Source organism: Salvia hispanica, chromosome 2 (assembly GCF_023119035.1).
Source record: "Salvia hispanica cultivar TCC Black 2014 chromosome 2, UniMelb_Shisp_WGS_1.0, whole genome shotgun sequence".
NCBI lineage: Eukaryota > Viridiplantae > Streptophyta > Magnoliopsida > Lamiales > Lamiaceae > Salvia > Salvia hispanica.
In genome coordinates, this window is record NC_062966.1 from 32,427,710 (window position 1) to 32,445,485 (window position 17,776).

Here is a 17,776-nt window from a genome sequence, read left to right on the forward strand (position 1 = left end):
TACTTATTCCACCCCATCACATATTTAAGGGTTTAAGATGATGCTAAACAGGATTTTCTGGCTCTCTACTGTATAATTTAATCAATTAAGTAAAAAATTAATTCAGCCATATATCTATTTAAATATATTGCAATATTATCTAGTTCACTCCACTTCAAGCCTCTCTCTCTCTCACACACACACACACACACAAATTGCTCAATTTAATTTCATATGTTAGGCCAAACATGCCGTATACTATAGTAATTATCTTTTGGTAAATAACTATGTGTGTGATTGTGCGGGTACGAAAAAGGTAAAATTATACTATATGCCTCGATAAATAAAATTGGCATGCCGAAGCCTGCCGGCACAATTGTTTGACTTTTGTCACATAAAAATTGGCAACAAATTTGAATAGTGTAGTTCAATATTTTTCTATAGACTTGAATAGGATAAGTTAAATGTTAGTTCCTCTCATATCGAGAAGGAATTAATGTTGTGCACTTACTAGTTATATAACTAGTTTGAATATATAATAATCGCACTTTGCGACGTAAAAGCCAATTCAAGGAATTTGATTATTGCATATTTAATTGAAGCCATGTTAGCATTGTAGTTGGCATGCTTTAATTTGTACTCCATTTCCTAATTTTTTTTCATAGTAAGCATATTCTCAAGAAGTAAAATGAAGAAAGATAATAGATAACAATTTCATAGATTGTGATATCTAAATCCATTTACCTTCTCTTAAGTATTCCCTCATGAAGTATTCAATTAATTAAATACATATAGTTGGACGTGGTAGTTTCACTAAAGCATTGATCACGATGAAACTTTGTGGAACTAACTAAAAATTACCAAGGTGTAGAATTCAAAAAATTCCAACAGATTAAATAGTCGTCAAATTGTTTTCTTGGGAGTGAGAATAAAATTAAAAGGTGAAAAATAAAGAAACTTTATTTGTTGAACACACACATAACAACAAAGAAAAACAGAAAATTGTGAACCAAAAAGGTTGACTCTTGGGCCTTCTCAAGTTTGAACACAAATCCGATGATTGCGGCCTTTATTCCTAAAAAATAATTTTAAAATCTCCTTTTCTATTTTTTCTATGAAAATATTATTACTCATCACTCTAATTACCTACTATGAAAGTCAAAGTCAACAGCTTTTTGCTTCCCTTTTTTAATGTATTAATTCAGACAGTTGCACTTTCATTATATTTGCTTCATCTCCAAAGTTACATGCATGCATATATAAACATTCAAATCTTCAAATATATTTCCCTTTATGCATAAAAAATGAACCAGAAAGTTGAAAGTGTCAAGGACAAAAACAGAGGAGTGAAGAGTGTGACAAATCAGCCTCGTTTTGCGTGTACGCATCCCTCATATCTCAATAATTTCTATACACATATTGCATACATATATAAATATAGATATTCACGTATTTAATCATAACTTTGCTTCTCCACTCCCCTTTTTCATTTTTCTTTATTCTTATTCGTACTTTTAGTGTTCCATTTTTCAACTTCTCTATATCCTAATTATCACTTTTTTGTTTCAAGGCTATATATGAATGACAGCTTACATTTCGAATAATAAATCTGAATTAATTGACAGATCATGCTGTAATCAATTTTAGATTGGCCATAATCCACATTTATTTTCTAGATTGATTTGAATCAAATTAATATGGAATCTATTGCTTATTTAAACAATGGGCGGACCATTTTTGACACGACATGAACACACTCGAAGTTAATGTGTTTGGATCCTTACGAGATGGACTCAATAAGAACCCTATGATTCTGGTTGGTCGGGTTAGATTTGGACAACCCAATAAAAATTAATCATATTTTAATTTAAAGCGTGATAAAGTTTAATTGTGTTATACCATGTTTTCATGGTTTAATAGAAGATTTTATCGTGCAATATCAAGTAGGAGTATGAGATAATCATTTTGTGCTAACTCTAATATATCGCTTCTTTAACGAAAAGGGTGAAAATTTTCGATACAAATACATACAAAGTCAACAAGTTTGGGTCAAGCTTTAATGAATTTGGATACGTATCGGGTCGAACCCAAGAAAAACGCGATAATTGTAGGGTGGATTTAGATTAGCCCTTATTAAATTAAATCGATATCATGTTGACACGTTAACAATCCAAATTACACCACGTAACATAGTGCAAGCTCAATAGCTTTTTTATTGCAATAGGGGAATCTTAGCCCTACTCAATAAAACATGCTACAAATCATAGATATGAATACGTCACAAGAATTGAAAATAAATGGAATAAAAACACTGACACATCATTTGCAATAGCATAATCCAACTCGCCCAAAAACATTTTTTAAAAATCACTAAAAACTTAAATTAAATAATAGAACTTAGGAGGAATAACATGAATTCATAGAAAAATGGACCACAAATTCAAAGCATGATGACAATTCCAAATTGATGTAGCATCACATTAACCAGCTCTAGATTAATATAGTTCACCAGATTCATGTGAAAGAATTCCTGCATAAAGCAAATTGCATAAACTTCCAAAGATATAACAAGTAGACTCCAAAAGCCTACTTTATGAGAAAGTACAATTACTAGCTAACAATAAAGACGCCAACATTTTCCAAATCATAGATGCTTCTACAAAATCACAACTATGGTCCTTGCAATGCCTTAGGTGGACCCCATCAACATTAGCCAAGAACAAGAACCCTAAATTCATCAATGGCCTTTGTAGAGAGAGCTCTGGAATTAAAGTAGAACATCATAGTGAAACAACTAGGTTGGCAAATTGAGACATGTAATGATTCATACACAAAGTTGAGGAAATGCATAAGCCTTCACATTACAACAACACAATTCAAGATGTTCAAACATATGCTGAGCTATGAAGTTAATAAGGCACAAAACAGGGCCTGGTTAAAAAATCATAGACTCAGTAGGGCTACAACTTGTCTTTGTATAAAGGTTCGACCGGGCAAGAAACAAGGTCACTTGTGCTATAATCTGGAGGAGAAACTGGAGAACCACCACCACGTTTTAGGACTCTGAGGGTGTAGCAGCGGCTTGCTGCAGTCTACGTTGATGTACGTCCCAGTTGTACACACGAGCAATTGTGACCTGATCAATCCACTGGCATAGATAAATACCACAGGCATACTAAAATATGCGGAAGGAACCAGCAAATGATATGTAACAGAGAACGTGTGTATACAAATGCAACCAATTAAAAATTGATATGCATAATGTGTATTTATGATCTGAGTGTTGCAAATGCAGCAAGTATGTTGCAGTGAGTCATAGACAACCTACTTCATTATTAGTTGCGTTGTTCAAAGTAGCTCCCGGTTTATAGATTTTGCCCAAAAAAGGGCATTTGGAACATATGACAAAAGATTACCTGAGTAATTGTCACTTGATCCCTTAAGAATTGAAGATCAGCTACAAGAACTTCTAAACTTGCTTTTGCATTTTCCAAATTTTTTTGAAGGAGGACAGTTGCCTGCAAGATATCAAGCTTTGAGAGAAATAACTGAAACAAAGTCTGACTTGAAGATAAATCTTCAAACAGGTCATACCTCTTCACAAGAATAATCCAGCATCACATTCGCTCCCAGCCATAGGCAGACAGATTCGGCCTCCTCAATGCGAGCCCGGGAGTAGATGCCTTCAGATACTTCGAAGTCAGCAATAAGGTCCTGCATCCACAATAAAACCAATTAGGACAAACAGCTCAAATACTTAGACCATAAATTGAGGAAGTATACAAATTTTAGGCCGGAAGTTTATTAGGGCCCATATATCGCACAAATCTTGTAGCGAGAATTTACTATGAAGTTGTAGTAGAACCATCATCTTACAAGACAAAAATCAAAAGGTACAAACAGTTGAAAGTTCGAGAACAAACCTCACCAGTGCCCTTCTTTGATTGCAAAGTGGCAACAACGTCTAAGCACTTCTCAATGTCCGGGATTTTTGCCTGTTGATTCATCATATGGAAACGATGGTAACTTGGTAGAAGGATGTTATGAGTGGAAAATCAACGAATCATTATTGATCCTGACAGATTGAATCAGGAGGTTCAGGATAAATGCAAATAAAGCATTCTTCAAGAAGCAAGCTTAGCTAACAGCTAGCTGACAGATTTCTCACTCATTCAACTGGACTGAAGTATCACATACTCCTAAAGAGCATGATCTCATAACAGGAGCCAACTATCAAGATTACAAATATTATAAGCAGACCACTGGATTGAAAAGAAAGAGCACACTCCTGATTAAAAGGAAGGGTGTAATATACTAATGTCCATCCATCAAAACTACAAACCATCCTAGTGCTTCAGAGACTATGAACATGATGCAACCTCTGTGAGATATATGCACAAGTAGCCCAGCCCAAGTGAGAAGTCAGCCCAAGAAGAAGAAAAGAAGAGGCAAGTTCAAATCTTGTGAACTAGCCGTTGAGAGAGTTGTTGAAGAGTTAGTTTGTTTCTTGTTTTCTTGTTTCAGCCGTTTGAGGCAGTTATGAAGGGAGGTGTATAAAGTGTATTTCTTCAGCTTGTTTAGAAGAGAGATCACACTGTAATTCCAGTTCTTGTTGAATAATAAACCATACACATTTTCCCCTCGACTCTTCTCTAAGGTCTTAGCCTGAAGTTCCTATCTCTTCTTCGTATATTCTTACCCAAATTATAACAACCTCAATTACCCGCATCAAGGAAAACTAAGAAGTGAACAACAAAATTGGTATACCTGAAGATCCCTCTGCTGAGCAAGAAGTTTCATCTCCACCACTCTGTATTGTTGAAGTCTGCCAAGATAAATAATGTTTATTCACACACAATCGAAAGCTCGCAGGATATAGGCAAATAAAGTGTTCCCGTTGCATGAATTTGGCAATAACTACAGGACTTCCAAATTGAATCAAATTTCAGAGCCAATACCCAAAAATTGCTAATAAAAACAACCTACAAAATCTTCCAGTTCAACCAACTTATACTTTAGCAGCTTTATACAGCGGTTCACAATTTCCACCCAATTCCGGAAAAACCAACAATCAGAATCATTATCAGAAATTAGAAACAATAGAGCTCCTTACACAGTAATAAATAGTGCAAATTATCACAATACATAACAAATTGCAAGAACAAAAGAAGTACTAGTAATGTTTCCAAGCTTAGGAAGCGTCGATATGGCGTAAATATGGACAGCATAAATCAAAGTGTAGGTTTTAGTAAAAACCTCTCTTGCAAAAATGCGAGGGCGGAGTTGACATCTAGATTCAATTGAGAAAGATAAATCTGCACATCCTCGACGAACGCCGCCGCCGGAATCCCTCTTCTATCCGTCAAGGCCGCCGACGTTGACATCTCCGCTGTCAATAGATGCACTGAAAAAGCCGCGCTGCGATATCACAGACTAGGGCGTGTTTTGTAGCGAGGAATGGGCTGCAAATGATAAATAAACCGAGGCCCGATAAATTATTTTAATTTCATGCCAAATACTATACTATCACATTTTGTACACTAAATTAATATACTACTAACTCACTAATTTAATTTTTTCAATGGACATAAATGATTTTATGTTAAATACATCTCACTCTATTTTTATTTTTATTTTTATTTTCTTTAATACTGAGTACTATCTTGTAAATCGTCAGTGTCGAAATAATTGTCGCACACGTAACATGAATTGCTTGATTTATATCTTACCTGGCAAACTTGCATACTGCATGATTGATGTGAATGGTATAAATTTGGCTGAATTCATTATTGTTCATATAATAGAATACCAAATTTTTAAAAAAATTAATGTGTATTTTCGGTGATTGAACTTCATGTGCCTTTTTCATAAGCTGTTTGAAATGAAATGCAAAAAAATGTGGTGATGAAACTAGACCGTCATGAGACTGATAGTCTCTGGTTCAAGGTCACTTTAACACTGTCTTTAAATATTTGTTATTAATAAATTAAAACTTAGTTGATGAGGGAAAAAATAATAGGGGAGAGGTGAGAGATATAGCTGTCATTTAAAATGGGCCCTGGGATATCTTAATATTCGAACCAAATAATTTTAAGATTAATTAAATTTGGGCTTAAAATGGGCTTCAGGTTGCTCAGCTAAATTGGCCCATCTTTGTTCCCAGGGGGTTCCTTGCTCAGCCATGATTGGTACAGGTGTTTTGTTTTTAGTTTTTATTTAAAAAAATCACTATAAATCACGTTCGAAAAGTACAAAAGAATCGTGGAATAGGTAGTAAATTAAATTTTAGAATTTGTAAACTACGGTGTATTATTAACAATAATCAATTTAAAATTAAGTTATTCTAATTGCAAAAAATCAGGAAAAAAATCTTCATTTTGAATTGCTTGTTTAAAATAAACTAAACTTTCATTCATAGATAACTTAATAATCATTTGTTATTCATTCTTATCAATACTGGAGTGTTCGGTTTGCAAGATTGTATCTGAGATTAAATTTGTTGTGTGTTTGGTTCATGAGAGTTAACCTCACAACTCAATCATAGATGGATAATCATGAGATAATTAGTCATAACTAACCCCCTATGACTAAAATAATCTCATAATTCAATCCTTGATTATACTCCTATCTTGGTATTGTTTTATCTTACAAACCGAACACCACCTTAGTACATCTATACGATTTAGCGCTCTCATAATTCAAAGTTGGAAAATAAGGGTAGTACATTATTTAGTTTGAATTTTGAAAGAAGACTCAACAACTAGGTAATCAAGAAGACGACAACTCTTATAAATGCATTATTAATATATAAATTTTATGTTAAATGAGTACTACTTATTAGTTAAAAAAATACTACTAATAACTAGGTATTCGGGTAACTAGTACGCACGGGATTTTACCTATTCTATATATTCATAAAAAACAGTCCAAAAAAATCTGTTAAATTGAGGAGCTCGAGTGTTGTATTATGTTTATATTTTCGTATCACAAAATAGGTTTTTATGGTTTTTGATACACCAACTGATCCATTCCAAATCTAAAATATTCTACCGTGCATATAACTAACAAATGTACTTTAATTTATAAAATATAAATAAAATGATGATGATGATTAGTAGTACTATTACTCCATTATTTTTGCATTGGTACGTTTTCCAAAGCTTATGATCTACTTGTATAACAGTCAGCAAACCCTTTCAACCAACCAATCACTCGAGTTTAATGCATGATTAAAAGTTTCATTTTGTTGAGTTTTTATTTTATTTTTATTTATGGGGGTGGGACACTCACTCCAGAGCTAGCCCTCAATGCTGCATTTATTTCAGACAGGATTTCGTCCATGTCCTATCATATGATCCTCCATCTTAATAAGTGGCAATTATATATACCAAAATTTTAAAGAATTATAAAAATATGGCATTGGCAACGTTTTATTTGCACTACTAACGAATCTCACATTATAATTTCGATCGTCACACTCATCAATTCAACTACCATTATTTTATGACTCTAATCTCTTTTCTTATTTTACACTAAATTTATATGCTAAATTCAAAAAATTCGAAGTTCAACAAAAATTAGAATTGTTCAAGTATACTAGTTAATCGAAGTAAAATTTCCATCTATGTGATTGCTCATCATGAGAAAAAGATGAAACTAGTAAAAGAGACTAAACATAATATACCCTGTGTATTTTTTCAAGCCATTTTTTCATTGTGTAGCTGATTCCCTTATATGCTCATTACTTTATAGTTACGTCCGTGAATAATAATTTTGGTTCATAATTATTACTATAAATGGTAAAGAGATCTCACATTCCACTCACATATCATTTTAAACTAATACTATACACAAGTGTGAAACTTCTTCTACCTATTTTTCTTAATATTTCTTAGAACTAGTGATGGAAAGAAATGAGACTTATATTTGCAGACGGATGGAGTATATTCTTTAAAGGTTTATAAGTTTGATAATTGATATATATATACAGTTGAGGTTAATCTAATCATATATTTCCATCAAAAACACAATGATGCTATCATATTGCTATGGCCAATGGCTGGCCAAACTAAGCACTCAATCATGATAACAAATCCTTTCAAGCTAAGTACCAGTTAGTTAGCTTGAACATAATAAAATAATAATCTTGAGCTATACCTACCAAAATTATGCTACTATTAACCAATTAAAAAATTATTCAAATTTGAACCTCAAATTGCTAGTATAAAATGAAGCTATTTTGATTATGAATGACAACAATACAACATACGAGACATGACTGCTAGAGTATATATATTCAAGTTTGCTTTTAAAATTACACGTATCACATATGTGAGATTCGATGAAACTTTATCGACATAAAATAGTAATAATCCCTCTTTATGCAATAGTACAATTTCTCCCTATATAATAAATTATTTTCTAACTTTAATTTAACTTGGTTTCTAAACCTCTTCTCTAAGTTTCTGGATTTCTAATTTAATGGCACATGCTTCCCACCCACAATTGATTAGATGCTCCATGGAACCCACATTTCCTATCTGATTCGTTGCTTCCAAGCTTCTGCATACATATATTTATTTATTAATCTATAGTATTTGTCAAAAAGTTAAATAGATATCAATTATTTTTATTAATTTGGGGCCCAATTATGGTAAGTTCAGCTCATGTGGTTCAGTACTTTTTTGAATGAGCTTAACCACTGTTTGTGGATTCCAATTATGTACAAATCACACTCGAATTAGACATGATGATTGAGCTAATTAGTGAAGATGCTCCAAACGGGATTACTCATCATCTTTAATTAACTTTTGTGATCAACAAGCTGAGTTGTAGGTTTTTAACATTAACGCTTAACCTAACAAAATTTGGAGATGGAAATTATACATTGTTTATGAAATCCCTCTACCTTCTCAACTTGCTAAACCAATCTTAGTGACCACATTTACTTTTTTGTTTTGTATTGAAGCTTCATTAAGTGTTAACTATGTTGTAATAGTTCTTGGACAAACTCCCCATTGCCAAATCCACTTTATCTGTCATGACATTTTGTAAACTTGTGATTAGTATTCAAGCTTATATTCCCTATTATTTGAAGTTTCCTTTGTCTTTTTATGAAACTAAATAAATCTATAGCAACATCTACTTCTCTAGAAATGATATTGTAAAACATCACTTTCTCCGACCGCACGACGTGGCATTGTATGTTGTGACACGAATACCATTACCTCAAGCCTAATGCGGTTAGTGGCTTTACACATTTTCAATATTCTTTTAAACTATCCCACTAATTAAGACAAAAGACAACATTCATATAAGTACTAGTACTACATTTTTTACATGTAATAGACTAATAGCCAATAGAATTGATGGAACTTTAACAAAGACAAAAAGATGAAAAGTATAATAATATTAGGGCATCTAAAAAGGTCCATTCCATTCACATTTCACACCCATAACATTCAAAAAGATAAGTCATTTTCATTGCTGTGCATGTTACACTGACAAATGAATTTCACCATCCAACCCCCAAGCCAGAAACGACATACTCAGATATTCCATTCTTCAATAGGGACCAACCCAACTTGATTGCTACCTCCTAATTTTATGTATGTGTCCCTTTTTTCCTCACATGTCCATTCCTTGCAATGTGTAACCAAATACACACAAAATTCACTTCTTAATCACACTCAACCAGCCTTAAATCGTTTCAACAAAATGCAATACACATCAATATATATACATTCAAACAATATTGTTACTTTGATATAAATATAAATTTGTCACATACCCCAAGCTTAGTGGGAACTTGATGAGCCTGAAACAGAGAGCAGCTCGGCTAAGGCACTCATCGCTCTCACCTGCAATCACATGACAACTAAATTACTCCATTTTCAACAATACATAGGCTCCGGTGTCATGCAATTGGGAATGAAGCTTTCAATTTCTAATCCAATATTTGATACCACAAAAAATTGGATTTGGTATTGAATTCCAATTCCAATTCCAATTCCTTCTAATTCCACGATTTGAATTCAATATGTAAAGTAGATAATTGGAATTCCAAATAGTTATAAAATTGGTAACTTCACACACTACACACACTTGAATCAATTCCATAGAATTCTGATTACAATTTCGTGTATCGGACCCATAGTCTAATTAGAATAGTGCTATTTATAGAATGGCTAATGCCGAATCAAAGATTTTGGGTTCAAGTCTATTTTATGATGCGTTCATATTATCAAATATACAGAGTTAAAACAATATAATGTCGAATTAAACGCAAATTAAGTATACCTGCATTTCAAGGGCGGCGATATAATCAGTGGCTTCTTCCAAAACGACGGGCATCGGCTGTTTCCGGCAACCGGGGACCAACCGGCTGAGAACGCGGACCTTGCGCTGGAAAGCCGGTAGAGACTTGGATTTGAGCCGCAAAATCTTCACCTTCGATTTCCTCTGCGACCGGCTGTTGCCGGTGGAGATCGACGTCATCACCTTTCTCTGCCGCTTCACGATGTTATTCTTTTTCATGAACTTCAGCTTCAGCCGGTTGGTCAGGATCGCTCTGCTCCATCGCGTTCGCCCCTTCGCCGTCGTGGCTAGGGCTCTGTCGGCGGCTTCGTGCACGCGCTTCGGCGCCGGCGAGCCGTCGCCGTTCCGGACTTGGCGCAGCGCTTGGAGAAGCTTCGACGAGTAGATTTGCTGCTGCGTCTCCGATTTCCATTCGATTGGTGAGTTTTGGTGCTGATCGTTGCTGCTGAGATTTTCCGCTATAGCGTGGCTTTGGATTTTCTTCTTGTTCCGTCTCCTCGTCGACGATCTACCGGAATTTAGCGCTGGATTCGCTGATAGGAGCGATGATGACATCTTATTAGCTGCTGCTTTTTAATGTATCCAACGAATTTGATTGAATTTTGCAGCTGCAGAATCAATTGAACGGTTAAAGATGAGACAGATTCAATACCAGAGACAGATTCAAATAGGTATCGGAAAAAGTGAAAGGATATCAGAGCTCTCAAATTGATTAAAAAATTATAATCTCACAATCAAATTGATGAGAGAGAGAAAATCAGAAGCAACATAGAAACGGATAATAATTTTAATCACAGTTGTATTCATAATCGTAATCATAATTGATGCTCGCGAGAGTTCTATGAATGAATTAAACTGCTAAATTTTCAAAGCAATAGCAAAATCGATGGAACCGGAAGAAGAAATCTGGATATACCTTTGCTCCTGCTAGGGTCTGATCAAATCGAGGGGAAATCCAATGCAAATTCAATCCTGTTGAACAGAGATTTAGGGATTGGAGATTACTTTATCAGTGGAGAAGAAATGGAGGACTGTGAGAGGTGGAGGATTTATAGGTAACCAAATGGAGGCTCACTTCATGCCCATGCTTTTTTATTTTTATTTTTTTCCCTTTAAATTAAATTTTTTTTTAAAAAAAAGAAGAAAAGAAATGCGTCATGTGATAAAGGAAGTTGAAAATGTAACCATCAATTCTCCATTAAGTTTTCATGTTAATTATTCTTTAGTGCCATCTAATACTCCTACTTAATGGATGCGTTTGTTGACTAACTCCACATATTATCAAAGATAAACTCTAATAAATAGTTATCGAAAATTATTTATGAAGTGTATATGCAAACAATCTTGAGTAATTGTGGAATAAAATAGTTTTATTCTCACTTTAACTTAACTTATTAAATTCGTATTCTTAATTTTCGTATCCAAAGAAATGCTTTACCACTAATGAAAGAGTACAATTTTTGGTAATTGAGCTACATAATTGTGACAAGTACTCAATTTTGTAACCATACAAGATAAACTTTTTCAAGAACAAACTAAATCACCTGAGATAAGCTAAATAGTACTCCATGTTTTATACAATAAGACTTATTATTATCATCACTGACACTGACTATAGATATATGCGTATCGCGTAACGTTTTAAAAATCGAATTGATAAGCGAACCGACAAAACTATCAATTCATTGTTCAACTAGTATCAGTTCAATAGTTGAATCAGGGGAACAATTATATACATATATGCATAATTCAATATACATTCTAAAACATATTTAAATTAAATTAATAATGAAATAAACAGACTGTGCGAACAAATTTTTGAATCTTACTATATTTAAATGCCAACAAATTTGTAAGTTTATAAATAATTTTAAATATCAAATAATAGAAAATTTAAATTTGAAACCTCTCAAAATAAGAACGCAATTAAAAGGTTTTAAACTAAATAGATTAGCGAAAAGAATCACCAAACTTGAATAAGAAATTCTGCGAAATATAAAACCATTCCCCACCAAAAAAAAAATTAATTTAAATATTTTGAGTGCAGTGGCTCACGAGAGAGGGTTGTGGTGGATTAAAAAGCTTACTGATTCGTAGCCAAACCCACCACCGGTTCGGTCATTTTATTTATTTATATTCAAAATCATTTTTAATTTCAAATAATTTGATCTTGCCTTTCCAAGACGACATTAACTCAGAACTTTCAAAATGAGAGAGACAAAGCCGTGTTATATGGTTGGAAGTTAGCTCTTGGGAATTGTGTCTTTAAAATATACTCCTAGTAAGTAAGTAATTTCTTAATTAATGTAATCATATTTGGTTGAACCGTAGATATTGGCTGTTACACTAAAACATGAGTTTTTTTGGGGCTAATCAAAATATACATCAACTTCAAACCAAAACAAAAATACTCCGACTAAAAAACTTAAAGTTCGCATAATATTTCAACTAATTTCTGAGTTTGTGAGGAAAAAATTGAATTGACTAAAAATTGTTATAGTTTGTGTTTGGCTATTAGCATATTCTTTACTTGATATTACCAAGTTTCTAAAAATCATATTCTTTTTCAAATTTATACTCCTGACTAAGGGAAATGAAATGCAATTCTTTCTAAAAAAAATCTTAATATACATTAAATAATACTACTAAAAGGGAATACTTTCTTTTAGTACGAACAAGAACAAAATATACGATGAAATGATTTGCAATAATTTGGACACATGAGATGTCTGGTTTCCAAAAAAAAATCGATTGGTTCCCTCCCCACCATATTCACAATGTTCCGTGCAATGATTAATCCAACTTTTGATATTTTTTATGCAAAAAAAATTATAAAGACATATCAATCGAAATAGAATAGGTTAAGAGAACCTTGTGGTGGTTTCCACCTTTGTCTGCTTTATTTATAAATTGGAAAATAAATGCAACTCACGTTCACCAGAAAATTGGGTAAACACACAGTTCACTTGCCTGAATTTAGGTAACAATTGCAACAATTTCAGTAGAAAAACATTCTTATATGGAATAGTATTGATAAATATAAATGTGGTCGTGTCTCTAGTGTAAAAATTTCTAAATTTATTTTAATCAAAGAGAATGTATATAGGCATAATTAAATCAATATGTAGAAAATATATTTAAAATTCTATGTAAGAAAAAACTTATATCAAATTCCAATTAGTATATATATGTAACAAAATATTGTTGGGCTGCATTATTCGGCAAATTGATATGATAACCATCTTTAAGTCAATTCTAACAAAGGATTAAGTAATAAAAAAATGTGTTAAAGATCATAATCATAGATAGTGCTCTAATCATAAACCTAATCCAAGCTCTGACAGAAAATAATGGCTGTCATGTGTTGGTAATGGTATGAATAAAATAATATTTACAAGTGCAAAAAATTGTAGTAGCAACATTATGTCATGATTATAAACGTTGTTGCCGCCCTACCATGGGACAAATTGAAGTGACTCTTTTTAGTGGGCTTTGAGTCTGAATCGAAATCACCTCATTATTCCAATTAAATAGTTTCATTTATTAGACATATAACCTACTTAGATTGAGAATAATATGGTAATTTACAGTTGATCAATTTTGTATCACTCCATTATTTTATTAGAAAAATTCATGCGTCAATGTGAGCGACCAATCAACCATCTCGTGAGTATGCCAATTATATATATAAAATAGGCAAGGAATCAAATAAGAACTTTTAATAATTGTGAAAATACAGTATCCTTTTAAATTCTTGATCGCAAAGATTTGTGATGCATGTATCACCTTAGAAAATGAATGCAACATCTAAATTTAAATCTGATTAGAGAAAAAAAATATATATCCATTTGTAGTGCAGTTAATGTGATTGAGAATACAATAATTTTACATTGTCGTTGCATAGTTTTTTGATGTAGTTTTGGGATAAATATAATTATTATAACTATGTATGAAGAGAGAGACATTTGTCTATTTATTATAGATTAGGGGTCAAAATCGCTTTAATAGGTAGTAATCCTACTTTTGCAGCCAAAGCCAAACAACAAAAGGTGCATGCATTTGGACTGCAATGACAAATTTATTTGTCCATGCTAAAATAGTTGTGCTTAAAGTCTCATTATAGCAAGAGAGAGAATCTATCGTGAACTTTTAGGCACAGTTTATGTTGTTATATTTGAGCTACATATCGACAACAAATCTTATCTCATTTCAGAAATACAGAGTAAGCATACTAGTATTAATTAAAAATTATGATGAATTATACTCCTTTATTCATTAGTATATTATTAAATATATAAATATATTCAGTTTTTAGGTATATACTGATGTCAATATATACGGTATAATGCAAATAATGGTATATACTGAAAGTTCAGTATATCTTTGTATGCTGCAATTTATAAAAATTCACATTATTATCACACCGAAATCTTTCATAAAGTATCATATTGTATTGAAAATCACAATACAGCAAAAATTTGATACTTTCAAAAGAAAATCAGCACGATAAGTATGATATACTAGTAACTTGTTTTGAAGAGCGTGGGCTTCCACCTCACTAAACTAAGCCTTGTACGTGTACAAAGCCCAACTCAAAAACCTTAATTACAAGATTTTGAACTTGTAACTGATTCTTGTAATCTTTATGTCATCACATATTCACATACACATGACTCATGGGAAACAAAATAGGTATATATATAATATTGGCGGGTCCGAGTAATGTCAAATTCAAGTTGGACTCATCATCATAATTAGTAGATTTTCCACTCTTAACTCTAACTTTATGTGATTACTTAGAATGGACTTCCACTTGAGAAATTCAATTCATGAGTGTATTGAGGAGACTGAGTAGTGTCAAATTCAAGTTCCAACTCATTATCTTAATTTCAAAATATACCATTATTTAACTCAATCACCTAGTCTATATGTGATCACTCTAGAATGGATGAGTAGTGTCAAGTTCAATTTCCACCAAGTTCAACTCAATCTTGACAAGTCTCACTCGTGCAATACATTTTAAAGAATCATAGCTAAATTATTTGAAGTTTGACTCGCGTAACTAAGTTAAATTCAAGTTATGCAATGATAGTGTTGTGCTTAGAGCACAACGCTGCATATAAAAGCGCGTCGGTAATTCACACGCTTGCGCACTGACGAACATGCTGTCGCTTTTTTAACGTCCGTCATTCGGTGTCCAATCACAACGTGCTTTATTTATTTTTTTAATATTTAAAACCTAAACAAAATTCGAATATAATATCGCATAATACTACTTGCTATAGCAAAAGCATAAACTAGAATATTACTGAATTTAGAGCCCAAAACGAAGCCCTATTTTATAGCCCAAAAGGTAAATCCTAGGGCTTGCAAAATCAATTCTTTAAAATTCAAGCTCGGAAAAGGAGAGAAATCCTAATCGGCAGCGATGGAAGCAGGAGACGATGGAGTCGAGAATTTTGTGGATTCCAAAGACATGCAGCAGCAGAGCAAAGCGTTCGATAAACTCACCGACCGAGTCGAGGATCGACAGCTCGACTCAACCAGAGTTCAAGAAGTCTGTAATTCGAAGTTTGAACTCTTAGTGCTATTCTTAGAATCAAATGGTTGGTGATGATCTTCTGATTTCTTTCTTGTTTGCTATTTTTAAATAATGTTTAGGCCATGGCTTCAATCTACGCATCAAAAGAAGCTGATATACAAGCTGCTAGGTTGAGGTGTGTTATTTTTCTCTTTTTCCCCCTTTTGCTCAATTTAGTTTAGCCCTATTTTAAACACGAAGTTTTATTATATGTTGAATTTTATAAAAGAAATGTTAATTTTGCAATGTGTACTAACATTTTTTAGAATTCAGTGAGCTTCACTCAATGCTTGATTGCTGTAATAAATATTTGAGCTAGAACACATGAGTTTTGGTCTTTTGGAAGATTTCATAGGTCTAGATATGCTTATACTAATGTGTAGTGAGGCTCAGCTTAAAGGAACAAACTACTGCATATGTAAAGATAAAACCACTGGAGAAAGCATTGCTAATTTTAGCAAAAAGACAAGTGTATTGATAACTTCAATCTGTTTTCTGTGTATTACAATTTGATACTCCACATCGTATTAAAAATCTTAAAATTGATGATTAAACCTATCTAAGCTAAGTGACAGCATAGCATAACCGAGAATATTGATCCATTCTTCTCACGTGCTGGATGAGCTGGAGCTCTTGGCCAATGATCATGCACCACCAGTCAGAATGTCTTTCCATGTAGGAGGAATAGGTTGAGATGCCATGGCTTCACGACTGATTTTATTCCTCTCTTTCTTAGCTTCTTGTGCATGTGCATGGCACTCATCTTCTCCCTTCTTGTTGCTTCGTTGATCTTCGCTTGCTCCTTGGTCACCAAGCTAACTGCTTTAGGGTTTTGAATCGATTTCGTAGTAGCCAGTGCTTTGATGTAGTGGAAACATATTTAGAGGAATGATGAAGATTCTTGCTGGCATTAAATACAATCATGGATTCTTGCAAGTTTTTTATCCTTGAGATTTCACAATTTTTCCCCATCAAATTAGTGTTTTTTTATCACGCTGGTAAGATAAATCATCTCCATTTGAATGGTCTGGCATATTTGTTATCATGACTAATATGGCTGGAAGACTTTAGCAAAACTATAGATATCATGTGGTGGTGGAGAATTTTTTCTTCTCGGGCAAGTTATGGCCTGTTGATAGTTGATTGGCTTGAGATTCTAATGAATATTAGAATCTTAGTTTCATATATGATGAGCTCAATTATAATGGAGTACTTGTTTTTATGCTATTAGCTCATGGCTTGGATCGTAACTACTGTATAAGCTCTAGCTGTAGATATTGGTCTTATGGCGCTTATCAATCGAAATGTTGAAGGTGTAGGTGTAAAATTGCTAAAAAGAAGTATAATGTCATGATATTGGCATCAAAGTTATGTATGGAGTCCTTTGTTCATTCTATTTTGGTTTGTACCTTTTGAGAATTCAGAAAATTTGCTTGAAGCTAGCTATGACTTACTATGAAATCCATGTTTGGTTCTGTTGCAGGGAGAAAGAATTGGCAGCCGTTAAAATTAATGCTGGTGATGTCGACATCATTGCCAATGAACTGGAGGTAGTTTCCTCAAACTCTTGTAAAATCTTTAGTGAAAATTCACTGTGTAGTGTAAATTTCTAACTCCATTTCCTCTGATTCTGAAATAACAGCTCGACAAAAAGGTTGCAGAAAGAACCTTGCGTGAGCATAAAGGTGATGCTGTTGCTGCCATCAGATCCCTGCTCTACTAATTAAGAAAATTATGCTCGATTTGCATTTGCTGTGATGAGAAATCTTTGACAATATTTTCCATGTTTAAGACACACGCCTATGATTGTTCAGCACGTTTTTATATCATAATACAAGGATGAATTTGTCAGCATTTTTTACTAGTGTTTGTTGCGCCGGAAAGATTTAGTGTAGCTAT

General features: G+C 33.2%; 3 protein-coding genes across 6 annotated transcripts; 1 reads left to right on the top strand and 2 right to left on the bottom strand.

Annotated features, from left to right (window-relative positions):
• Nucleotides 1–2,765: 2,765 nt before the first annotated feature.
• On the bottom strand, nt 2,766–5,432 carry LOC125203740 (probable prefoldin subunit 3). Its single transcript, XM_048102167.1, has 6 exons — nt 5,236–5,432; nt 4,747–4,804; nt 3,903–3,974; nt 3,574–3,693; nt 3,396–3,497; nt 2,766–3,115 (listed from the first exon to the last, which is right to left on the bottom strand). The coding sequence occupies exons 1-6, from the start codon at nt 5,361–5,363 to the stop codon at nt 3,035–3,037; spliced, it is 561 nt and encodes a 186-aa protein (XP_047958124.1). The 5' UTR covers nt 5,364–5,432; the 3' UTR covers nt 2,766–3,034.
• Nucleotides 5,433–8,522: 3,090 nt separating this feature from the next.
• Nucleotides 8,523–11,371, bottom strand: LOC125208437 (transcription factor bHLH148-like). 4 transcript variants are annotated; one of them, XM_048108050.1, is made up of 4 exons: nt 11,213–11,371; nt 10,279–10,904; nt 9,770–9,839; nt 8,523–8,541 (listed from the first exon to the last, which is right to left on the bottom strand). In XM_048108050.1, the coding sequence occupies exons 2-3, from the start codon at nt 10,849–10,851 to the stop codon at nt 9,777–9,779; spliced, it is 636 nt and encodes a 211-aa protein (XP_047964007.1). In that variant the 5' UTR covers nt 10,852–10,904; nt 11,213–11,371; the 3' UTR covers nt 8,523–8,541; nt 9,770–9,776. The 4 variants fall into 4 exon arrangements, with proteins under 4 accessions (XP_047964007.1, XP_047964006.1, XP_047964005.1 ...); XM_048108049.1 differs by lacking the exon at nt 8,523–8,541 and adding an exon at nt 9,440–9,620; XM_048108048.1 differs by lacking the exon at nt 8,523–8,541 and adding an exon at nt 9,440–9,677.
• Nucleotides 11,372–15,654: 4,283 nt separating this feature from the next.
• On the top strand, nt 15,655–17,731 carry LOC125204905 (huntingtin-interacting protein K). The gene is made up of 4 exons (XM_048103678.1): nt 15,655–15,853; nt 15,958–16,013; nt 17,361–17,427; nt 17,520–17,731. The coding sequence occupies exons 1-4, from the start codon at nt 15,725–15,727 to the stop codon at nt 17,598–17,600; spliced, it is 333 nt and encodes a 110-aa protein (XP_047959635.1). The 5' UTR covers nt 15,655–15,724; the 3' UTR covers nt 17,601–17,731.
• The last annotated feature ends 45 nt before the right edge of the window (nt 17,732–17,776 follow it).

What these genes read in the sequence shown, in the direction of transcription:
- LOC125203740 (XM_048102167.1), bottom strand. Translation starts at nt 5,363, where the DNA reads ATGTCAACGTCGGCGGCCTTGACGGATAGAAGAGGGATTCCGGCGGCG. An exon ending in CTCGCATTTTTGCAAGAGAG is followed by an intron (nt 4,805 to 5,235) that starts GTTTTTACTAAA and finishes TTATCTTGGCAG; the next exon opens with ACTTCAACAATACAGAGTGG. An exon ending in TGGATTATTCTTGTGAAGAG is followed by an intron (nt 3,498 to 3,573) that starts GTATGACCTGTT and finishes GATATCTTGCAG; the next exon opens with GCAACTGTCCTCCTTCAAAA.
- LOC125204905 (XM_048103678.1), top strand. Translation starts at nt 15,725, where the DNA reads ATGGAAGCAGGAGACGATGGAGTCGAGAATTTTGTGGATTCCAAAGAC. An exon ending in ACTCAACCAGAGTTCAAGAA is followed by an intron (nt 15,854 to 15,957) that starts GTCTGTAATTCG and finishes AATAATGTTTAG; the next exon opens with GCCATGGCTTCAATCTACGC. An exon ending in TCATTGCCAATGAACTGGAG is followed by an intron (nt 17,428 to 17,519) that starts GTAGTTTCCTCA and finishes CTGAAATAACAG; the next exon opens with CTCGACAAAAAGGTTGCAGA.
- LOC125208437 (XM_048108050.1), bottom strand. Translation starts at nt 10,851, where the DNA reads ATGTCATCATCGCTCCTATCAGCGAATCCAGCGCTAAATTCCGGTAGA. An exon ending in TCGCCGCCCTTGAAATGCAG is followed by an intron (nt 9,840 to 10,278) that starts GTATACTTAATT and finishes ATGTGATTGCAG; the next exon opens with GTGAGAGCGATGAGTGCCTT.